The 11,395-nt window shown below is 36.4% G+C and overlaps 1 protein-coding gene and 1 pseudogene across 1 annotated transcript; one reads left to right on the forward strand and one right to left on the reverse strand.

The window, feature by feature from the left end:
• Positions 1-1,225: 1,225 nt before the first annotated feature.
• Positions 1,226-1,302, reverse strand: LOC139967136 (U2 spliceosomal RNA; annotated as a pseudogene).
• Positions 1,303-2,151: 849 nt separating this feature from the next.
• LOC139966617 (G patch domain-containing protein 4-like) lies at positions 2,152-11,121 on the forward strand. Its single transcript, XM_071969841.1, has 6 exons — positions 2,152-2,365; positions 4,271-4,344; positions 6,296-6,388; positions 8,253-8,393; positions 9,029-9,186; positions 10,079-11,121. The coding sequence occupies exons 1-6, from the start codon at positions 2,302-2,304 to the stop codon at positions 10,488-10,490; spliced, it is 942 nt and encodes a 313-aa protein (XP_071825942.1). The 5' UTR covers positions 2,152-2,301; the 3' UTR covers positions 10,491-11,121.
• The last annotated feature ends 274 nt before the right edge of the window (positions 11,122-11,395 follow it).

Genomic DNA, 11,395 nt, shown 5'->3' on the forward strand with positions numbered 1-11,395 from the left:
CGAACAGCGTGGATTTTACATTGTCTGTCTCTGGAACGATCCCTTTCATGGACACATTGCTCCTCACTGGTCTTAATTACTCTCGGAAATCCCAGAAAATAGAGTTACATTACGTGGAATGACATTTTGGGAATGACTTATAGGAATGGATGACCATGGTGGCGAGGGGGGTGGGGGAAGGGGAAGATACGTCACTATATACATGAAATTGTTCGTTAACGTTACCAGAGCTCTTCCTTACCACGTACAAGTTCGTGACAAGAAAGTTTGCATTGTTGTTACGCACTACCGCCCATAACTTGCTAAATATAGTAGACAAAAAAAAGTATAAAAGAAAAAACGCATAAAAGGATCTACTTTGATATTTTGACGACCTTGGTATGACGAATTCACACTCACTGGAATTGACATTGTTGAAGTCCATAGGTTTGACGTCACTTAACCTATTTCTTTTCAAGGTGTTGGCTAATCCGAGCTGCCAGAATTGTATAGACAAATTAACAATATATATTATGGCTCTATATGATAACCCCCCACCCCGAAATCTAAGTACAGTACAGTACAGTGAAGGATTGAACTGAGTGTGGGTGAGGTGACATTTTTCTGAAATAGAATTGAAAATTTCAAACTGATTTTTGCAGCTACTCTTAGTTTTTGGCATAACAAAACCGGCACCCAGACAGGACTTGGAAGTGACGGTACTCATTCCGAAAATTCTATAAATTTCTATAAAATCAGCATGTGAGTTACATCCCTCACTTTCAGTCAATTTTTAAAAAAATTTGCATTCAAATAATTGATCAACTGCAGTTTTCTTTCATCTAAAAATATTCCCTTTTACCCGGTCCCATTCTCCACCCTTCCACACCAACCTGATGCTCACTGAGGGGGGAGGAAGAAATATTTTTATATATACAAGTTTGGACGTCAAATAGCGGATTCTAAGGCATTGTCAGACTATAAAATAGGCCTATACTTAGATCTGACAGCAAAGTTGTAAAAAAATTGCTTTTGAAGTTTCGTGCGAGGTTGTTCTATATGATGCATGTCATACCTGTCAGATGTATAGGTGTATTATCGTGCAGAATTGGCATGCTAAAGTTAACATACTTTTTAAGAAAATGTCGCCCAGGAAAGAACCTGGGCACGAAAACCAAACTACCGAACGACTGATCCGCTCTCAACCCCAGTTCCCTTGCATCGGGACTGTGACTGTGTGATCATCGTCGGGTGTGCATCACCATTCCCCTCGAGAGGGAACAGATACTACACATGATCTTAGCCAAAAGGCCGAGAAGTTAATGTAGGTACACTTAAATGGAAATTCAAACCAGGTAGCATATTGAGATCACAGGAACTGTGAAGGTTAAGATATAATACCACTGTGCGCCCATGCATGGTGCCTGTCATCGAGGTTAATAAATCTGGATGAACTATCACACAGTAAAAACTCGTTGGTGACTGTACAGTTATGGTAATTTAAATACGCGGTATGCCTATAGAACTTGATTTTCTTGCATATATTTTGAGGCTACACGGATGATTCATGCTTCTAGTTATCACAGTAGGCACCAGTACGTATCTATTCTAAATAATTACTCAAAAAGAAAGTAGAAAAATTGCTACGGTACCTTCCATGATATACGTAAACAATTTACTGCAACATTAAATGTATGCTGTGTTGGCCGCAAATATGCTAGATACTCAAATAAACTCCACAATTTTTTAGCTCTTTAAAAAACTTGATGCATAAAGAAATCATACCCTTTTCACTGCCAGGATGAAAATGTTTCTGAATTAATGGTACTATAGCATGACACAAGTAATGCAAGATATGTTAGTAAGGTCACATATCCTATTTTTGAAAGTTTTTTATTCTAATATTATTTGCATGGCATTCATAATTTAGTAACAGCCGTTGTTTGATGAGTTTATAACTCAATTTTTAACACAAGCTGTCGTCATTAAATTTGATACAATCATCAGATCTATAATCCATCGAGCGATCTTTATTTTTAAATTTACCATATGGTAACAATTGTAAAAATAATGAAATCAATTTTTCTGATCGAGAATATTGCATCCTTCGCGTTCCATAGACATTGAGTTCTTGCGCAATTATGACCACGCTCGTACAGCAAGTGCAATGAATTAAACCAATGTATAGGCTATATCACATTACATGATTTTATCAACGTCAAGATCTCATTGCTTTCGGAAATTAGTTTGTTCGGTTTCTGTTCTTCCCTGGGGTTTTGGACGCCAACCTCAGTTACATTGAAATATGCGTTGATTTAAAAAATGACTAACTTTGAAAAGTATACTTTCGGCAAAAGACTCTTAGAAAGTCAAGGCTGGACTTCTGGTACTATTTCAAATATAATTGATACTGTGTCAGTGTGTGTGAACTGTGATAGCCTACTTACACTACAGTGGCCATAGCCACAATGTATTGAGACCTAGTCCTAACAGTAACAATATCCTAGTCTTCATCCTCTGTAATATTATATGTGAGGGTAACACTTAAACCTCTAAGTTACATACAGTTATCACCAGTCGGACAAGCCTAGGTTAAGGCTAACATTTCATTGTTTAGACTACCCCTCTGCCTAGTTAATATAATTAAGTACATATTACTATTATTTCTAATACACTTGTAAGTTGTATAGTAAAGGCTTCGTAATTGACGCACCCCCGTAATTGACGCACCTTCAATTATAACTAGCAACGATACAGCAGGCCACCTAAACTTTTTGCAGTCAAGCATAATTACATATTCATGAGTTTGAATCCATTTCAGCTATTTGCTGACCAAATTGTGGTTTCTATTAAGCTTTTACCACCCTCCCCCCAGTTTTACACGTATTTTGGACATTTGGAAATCTTACTCCCAAAAACTTACCAAAATTATTTCAATATGATACAACTACTCTCTGGGACCTGACCTGTCTGAGCCAAGAGGTTCAGAGCATAGCAAACAGCATCCAAAGTCAATGGATGTATACTTAGGCCTACTCTACAGTTAGCTTATCGACGAATGTGTCAATTTAGGGGTATGAAAGAACTTGACACAGCAGACATTTTGTGTTCAAATTCTTCTCAATTGTACGTTGCGTAGGCACAGAACAATAAATATTTTGAGATCATTACATTTGTGAGGAACTACACATATGAAAAATGCATGCAGTTGAGTGATTTTGATTTTATGTTGACAGACATCGTCAATCCAATCCTTAAGTGCGTCAATTATGAGCCCACCATGCTACTTGTTGTAGTGGGTAGTAACTGTGAACATTTTCTTTCAATAGTGATTACTGTACTAATCATTCCAGCCGTAAATACCCCTCTCCCGACCATTTAACATATCATGTAAAGTACTCTATAGCCTAAAGGTAACATGGACTGAACTGCATCCACTAAACAGCTTTGTGTTTGACTGGAATGGAACAAGCTAAGAGCTATACATAAGCTATCAAATCATTTTAAAATGCTTTAGTTTGGCTGTTCTGTAACCTCCTTTTAACTTGGTGTTGTGTCCTTAATATAGGAACGGAAACAACTTTTTGATGCAAACGGTATAACCTTGTTTTAATTGGTATGGAGCACACTTTTTAACTGCCAAGTGCTTCCTGTCTTTTACAGTTTAAAGCTATTATTTTAAGCTTAAAATCCAGATGAGCTAAAGTTTTAAATTGTGCAGTAAACTTTCAAGCCAAGTTCAGGGAAACTTCCACAACAACTAACAATAACTCTATCAGTCCCAACATAAATTTCTCCTACACCCCCCTCCCCTGCCCCCCTTCCCCCCACCTTGCCAAATGATTCCATAATGTGCACATTCTACCATTGTGCAGAATACAGTGTAACTGATCGAAATAAAATGGTATTGTGAAAATATATTAATATTGAACTGAAGAGTATATGAGTGAAGTATAATTTGTACATATACTGTAGTATCCGGCTTTAGGAATCACAAATGATTTCGAGTTAGTCAACATCATGTTTGATCTCTAGAGTAAGGCAAATATGTTACCAAAACAGAACTAGTATTGTTCGATACAGGTGACAAATGCCTACAGTGGAATAACGACCTTCCTGACCGGTTTTGAACCTCTGGACATACAATCAGCTTCCATAGCCTTGTGGTTAGGGTGTCCACATATAAAGTGGGAGGCCCGGGTTCGAATCCTATATATATATATATATATATATTGTAAATGCTTTCTCATTAGGTTGACACCTGTCTTCATTGTACTTCAAATTCTTTCAGGTAAGGGACTCGGGAGGAATGAATCGGGAATTGCAGAGGCCTTAAAACCAAGTCTTAAATTTGATAAAGCAGGGGTAAGTTGACAAATGTTGCCATGTAGCAACTGTTTGAATTAATTTTGACACATTTGCTACAGTTCACAATTGAAGATGTTGAGAATTATTCAACCTTTTTCAGCATTGTGGAATATTAGATGGCGCCACCATTAGAAACTGACGTACAAACTTCTTAGAAGCAAGTGGTACCATTCATTACTCACTGCTACAGTACTGTCCTTAAATCTTCAGAGTTCACAAACAAGTAGTCGCTGATTGTCTTTCAGGAACTTAGATCAATTGCAATTTTATTTTTGATTTGTTTTGATAAACTGTCCATTTTTAATAATTACAACTTTTACAAGGTATTTTTGAGATACAGTATATCAACTTCATCCTTACCAAATCTTTAAATTGTTACATATGGGACGTTCAAAGTTGGAAATAAATCTATAAATCTATTTAGCATAATCAATTAAATAGCAAAACTTTAAAGCAGTTATCAAAAGTTTACAAAGGATGGGTCATTAACATTCCCAATGTGTCTAAAATTACATTTACTGAATGCACTTGTAACTGATAAAACTTCAAATGTCCCTTTTTGTACGTCACACCCATATAATTAACTATAGATGCAAATTATGCACAAGTAATTAGAACCTTAACTTGTAACATTTCAAGAGATCTCTTTGGGAAATCCAAAACTTCAGACCTACATATTGCTTTAAAGTGATACCTACAGTTCCAGCTATTTGAATGGTTTTTAAATTTTGAGGTGCAAAGGGGACAAAAGCTTGGATTTGCCCGACTGAACGCTATGCTCCTATAGATCGCATTCACAAATTACAATACTCAAATATTTTGTCTCGTGTTGGTGAATTTGCTGAGTATGGATATTACTGTCCAACGTGGGCGTAAAATGTTAACAAAGAAAATGTTATACCGTCCTAGTTTAACTGTTAGGTTCCTACAGTATATATCACTGTGTTTATAAATCAGTGTGTGAGTCACCGTAGATACATTAGCCATGGTGTCGGCCCGTACGGTGACTGACTAACTGCCCGAAAAGGAGATCTACATCGATGGTAAACTTACATAAATTTACAGTAGTTACAGTATGTACACTGATCTTCTACTTCCAACTTTCGCAGTCATTACCTCCCTTTGACAATCGTACAGTATACATATATATATATAAATATATAGATAAATATATATATATTAATGAATGTGTAGCAAGTGGTATGACAGATATATAGTAAATAGATAAAGAACAACACACCAGGAAAATTCCACTTCACGACCGGTTTCGTCCTTTTGGGACTCATCAGGCGAAGGTAGGAATCAGACCCCCGGATCTTGTGTCACAAACGGAACCCCCGTTCTAAAAAGAGTGGTTATTCTGTGTATATTGTCATATTCAAAGCATCAGGGGTGCACTCTGGACAATCATAACACTTGGGCTATATGCCCTCAATGACAGTTACTGATACTACGCCAATTTATACGCATTCACACACTAGTAGAATCACTGTGGTAGAGTGGTACTGACTTCGGTTTGTGAACTAAATCCAGGGGTTCGATTCCTACCTATATATGTAGCCCTGCGCTTGTTTGTCAGGTGCTCTTTCTGTAGCTTTAAATTGAACAGCAAAAAGTGCCAAAAATACTATTTGGATAAAGAATATAAGATGTCATTTACCGGTAAGCAGGTGCAGTACTACAGAGACCTTTATAACGATATGTGCCCTAAAATGTCTGTTAGGTTTTTGTGTTAGCAAGTTGAGCCATATTCTCAATAAATTTAACAAACAGGAAGCATATATGCAGTAATAGCACACACTATGAGGAGGTTTGTTTACTTCTGAACACTGATTCACCCACATGTCAACCGTCACCCCACTCCACTTCCCCCCATAACCCCAATCCAACCCTCTCCTCCAAATATGGCGAATATTAGATTTTGCTAATTTTGATTCTTCTGTTTCAGGTTGGACATAATAAAGCAGATGACCTTTGCTTTAACTGGTGGGACCATGTCTACAAGAAAGCTGCTAGTAACATCATAGTGGAGAATTTGGAGGTATAAATTTACATCTTTCAACTGGTACATTTTCTAGGGTAGTCGAAACGAAGATTCAGTACCATTGACATAGTGGTAGTTGAATAATATATCGGTTCTTCTTGGAAGCATATAACATTCAAGTTGCTGATTTAAAGGTCTACTGTATGGACCCCAACTATAGCACGCTATCATGGAAAGTTTCTTGAGATTACGTAATCGACCTGGCTTGTTCATAAACTGAACTAGTCTGCAAGGCCTGCCACATACTTTTTCTTGTATGAGGGTCTTTGTGTGAACGCTGTTATGATTAACTACACTGTAGACATGAACATATTTCCACACAGTCTTTACACAATGGCCTAGTAAGAAGCTATGCTGGCTAATCGTTGAGCCAGAGGTCTATTTATGACCATGGCAGGTCAATTATGTAATCACAAAACATTCCTAGCTATAGCGTGCTATAATTGGAGCCAATAAAGCAGATCTTTAAGAGGTTAAATTTGCAACTGTTTCTATTGCATAAGTTTTCCTAACATATAAAATATCTAGCGCAAAACTTTATAGGCATTTCGTTGAATATTTATGTGTCCCAACTGTTATTTAAACCCACGAGACAGTACATCAACATAAATAAAAAATTATGCCAAGCTTTATAATACTCTTGCACAGCAGAAATACAGCCAGTTGGGAACATTTAAAATTCGCAATGCTTTTACCACTCTATACTGTCCTCCCATATCGTGCTTCAAAGCACTCATACTGACAGTATGAATGGTTCTTAATTGTTAAATCTGATAGTTTGCAGGATGTCTACGCTGCTCATACTGTCAGTACAAGTGCTTTAAACTATGTCATGAAAGTACAGTCTATAAGAAAAAAAAGTGTGGGTGCAGAAATTATTATAATAATAATAATCAGCAGTTATTTTTACGACGCTTCAGCGACCACAAATGTGGGAGAAACCTGGGCTTATGAATTACAACTTACACGTCGGGTGGCTTTCAATTAAACATTTGAACTCAAATTTGAAATCTTTTCAATTAAGAAAGTCATTTCAGATGGGAAAAACCGTAGATTGCTCTTGGATGGAAAAACCCACTTTACTTTGACCGGGCTGGGTATCGAACCCAAAACCTCCCGATTGCTAAGCCGCATTGCTTGAAATGCCACCGGCCACTGGGCCACAGCACCGGCACTTACTGCAATTATATCTGACCATACAGTATTTACATATGAACATTTTGTGCAGGCCTAGCTTCAACACACTTATGTGCTTTTATACCATACTGCACTGTATCTAATATCCTATATGACCTAAGTGAAAACTATACCAAAATTTAGCCCAGGTTTTTGCTTCTCGGTTCTACTTACTTCACATTTAGTGTAATGTACCTACATCTTATAATTGTTGCAAGCCGCTGCGGTAACGGTCCACATTCAGCACAGGCCTTTAACACCATCACAGTGTGTTAGATACATGTACTGTGATGTATCGTATTCCATAACAAAACATACTGTATACAGTGGACATACAGTGTGCAACTTGTGCCAGATTGCATCTTCTTAATACTTAAATAATAAATATATTCCAAAGTTGTCACTGGTTGCCCTAGGACACAATGGAAAAGGTGGCATGTTGTTGTTTTTTGGCTTTTTACATATTTACTGCATTGGCCACAATACATCATTGTATTACTGTATGTAAGCGAACTACTCAGCACAGTGATACTCTGGTACTGTTAAGCATTAAGTCTATCTCTTCTACAGGCTATTACTCTCTGCCACAGGCAAAGAAACAATGATTACTTTAAGTTTTGACTAGTTTCTATATTAATGAATCATCTTAAGTTACTAAAACATTCTTTGCTCTGTTTTTTGGCAGGATGGAGTTGAAATGAAGCAAATAGAAGACAATTCAGATTTGATAACCACCAAGAAATGGAAACTAAAGAAAAAGAAGAAGAACAGAAAACAGTCCTCCTTACCAGAGAATAAACCCCTAAAATATGGTATATTTATGAAGGTTTGTATATATTTTTTGTTTTGTTTTATGGTGTCTCCACATGAGACAGATGTTCCACCTACCCTGTAAAGAAGAGGAAGGTAGAAAAAAATCTTGTTAATTATGATTGTTTGTACGATGTATTACCCTTTCCTTTCTAGGATAAAGATGGCACTTCAGATACTGCTCGTTAAATATTGTTGTACTAGAACACTACCTTTATTATACAAGCTTTGTTTCCAGTATCACTAATCTGTTCATTTCTGCTATGAAAACACAAAAAGACAAAATAACAAAGGAAACTGTTCTCATCAAGAGATTGCTGAGTGAAGAAGGTCTGTGCCACCATGTCAGTGGGAGTGACAACACATCCTCTGCTAACAGTGCCTTTCTTGCATTTTGAGGTCCACAGTCATTTAATCATTTAGAAGGGGAGCAGTAAACGAGGTATAAAAATCTGTTCATTACAGGTCTTCATATAAAGTGTTCTGAAGGGAAAGAGAGCACCCCAGATAGATTGCTGTCTAATTTCAATTCCTCGAGCATTTTGTCCAGATTCTTTCTCTGATAGAAATTATAACTATCTGAGAAACTGAAATAGTGGTTTTGTTACGTGACTCGTTTTTTAACTTATTCCTTAAATTATGTTTTGACAGAGTTCAGTCCTCACAAATCATGGAGAGATAAAAGATGAAACAAGTCAACCGTACTCTGACGATGACGGTCAAGATGGAGATGATGATGATGAATTGCCTCATCGGGCAGACCTAGATGAAACCCTCCTCAAGGCATGCGAAGGTCGCACAGCCCACAAGTAAGAGATACGTTTGGTACATCAGATTCAAGGTGTGAAGGGGAATAATTACTAAGCCTCTTATTAATATTTGCTCCATTCATTTCAGCCGTGACACATTTTAGAATCAGTTGAAAGTTCCGAAAACAACTTCTGCAAGAAGACCATTTTGTAGTATAGAGACACCAATGAGGTCTGTTGCAAGAAGTTTTAATAGATGTAGGAGCATGCCACTTTTAAATGGAGAATTATCTACAGGAATTTTGTCTGACTCATGGAACTGCTACTTGTTTTCTTTAAGAAGTGATCAAAGAATAGTTTAAAATATTGGCAAACTTATATAACGTAATGGCTCCCTACTTAATGCTTGGATAAATTTCATATTTAGTGTGCAGCCCTCTCGACCTTATTGCATACAAAAATACTATTGTTATTGTAGTGGTGGTTAAAGGTCATTACATGGCAAGATGTGAATCATAAATTTTGTTGATGAGATACCTTGTTAAGTACAGCTTAGGTGAACTTATGTTTAGTGTGTTTATATTGTTTTTTTGTAGCGGTCAAAGATCATTGGAGGTTAACACAGGGCAAACTCTGCAAAAAGAGGAGCTTAACAATGTGATAACTACCTCAGTGAAGCTTGAACTTTATATAGTATGTGGGTTCACCTATAGTAAGTACAAGAATTCTACCTATTGCTGTCGAGGTCAAAGGTATTTGAGGTCACCAGACATCAAAGATCATCTGAGGTCAAGATAAAAAGAAAAAACCTTGTAAGGAGGACAGGAGGTCCACAAGAGTGCAAGAACTTGAGATCTTGTCGGCATTGTTTACAAGTAAAAATGTTCTCATTCGAAATGTGGCAAGGAATCAATATTAGCCAATAATTGGCTTTCTGTTTTCTCTCTGCTAGGGGTGCTAGGCATGGACTTACTGCAAGTGGAAAGTTAATGAGATTAGAAGCCCAGGAGAATGGAGTTGACATCATCAATTTAGCAGTAGCAGAGAAGAAGAAAAAGAGGAAGGTACACGACCACGAGATCTCAACTATCCCCAACAGCAAAGATGTAGGAAGGGAAGAACTACTTCAAGAAAGAAAGAAGAAAAAGAAGAAAATGAACAGAAGTCAAAGTAGAAACAAACTAGAATCCAAGATATCACAGAGTGTGGGAAATGGAGATCATATAGGGCAATGTGGACATTCAGAGGTTCATGAAGATACAACGAATGTAGTGTTAGAAAATCAAGATGATCATATAAATACAACGAGTGAGAACGTTCGTAAAAAGAAAAAGAAGAAGAAACACAAAAGAATAAGCAAATGACGATATCGTGTAAATAATTTCCATAACATTTAATTTTTGTTATTTAATATTTAAATAATATATGAATGCAAATGAAGGTACAACAAATACATTATTCAACAACATGGAGCGGCTTTTGTGATAATTGTGTCATCTCTCTTGGTGTGTCATTCCGTTTTGCTTATCATCAAACACCAGGTAACATTTTGTCATCGCCAGTGAAGGATAGAGATACTTGTTAGCACACTATATAGCTGTTTGTATTTTATTGTGAGTCTGTGAGAAGTAATGTGTCATTCATTCATCAACAAAGCATTTATTTAATTTATTCTAATTCTAAATTAATTCTAATTTTGCTTGTTATCAGACACAGGAACCTGTTTATCTTCATCCGTGAAGTTACAAATAAAGTAATGCACAAGGAGTGTCAGCATTAATTTTAAAGTGCTCACATAATTTTTTACAGAGACCAAAAATATAGCATAAAAAGCCCTCAGAAGAGTATCCATTTTACTGCTTTTAATGTTATTGCACACATGTCTGGGTATGATGAACTTTTGTCAAATTAAACTACAATTTCATGTTTCTACTCATGATTCTTTTATTTGTTTTATCGCCAATTGTGTACAATGGGAAAGGAAGTCTCCTATAAAGTCTTAAAAAGACTTAACATGGTAGGAGACTCCCGGGAAGAAAAGAAAAATGCACAAATATAAATAATACAGTATATATGTAAGGATTAAATATACAGTACTTATATCCTAATGATGCTGAGATGGATACGTGAATAGATTATATAATACTAGTACGAGTTAATAAATTCCCTTTTCAAATGTCTGGTGAATGTGGGTTTTGAAGTTATAGACTTCAACTTTTTTGATAGATCAATCCAAATTTGTATTGCTCTATTACTCATGTTACATAGA

Source organism: Apostichopus japonicus, chromosome 4 (genome assembly GCF_037975245.1).
Source record: "Apostichopus japonicus isolate 1M-3 chromosome 4, ASM3797524v1, whole genome shotgun sequence".
In the NCBI taxonomy this organism is placed as follows: domain Eukaryota; kingdom Metazoa; phylum Echinodermata; class Holothuroidea; order Aspidochirotida; family Stichopodidae; genus Apostichopus; species Apostichopus japonicus.

Bases quoted from the DNA above. Each gene is read 5' to 3' on its own strand.
- LOC139966617 (XM_071969841.1), top strand. From the start codon at position 2,302: ATGACTAACTTTGAAAAGTATACTTTCGGCAAAAGACTCTTAGAAAGT. The intron at 2,366-4,270 runs GTACTATTTCAA...AAATTCTTTCAG, and splicing joins AAGTCAAGGCTGGACTTCTG to GTAAGGGACTCGGGAGGAAT. The intron at 4,345-6,295 runs GTAAGTTGACAA...CTTCTGTTTCAG, and splicing joins TTAAATTTGATAAAGCAGGG to GTTGGACATAATAAAGCAGA.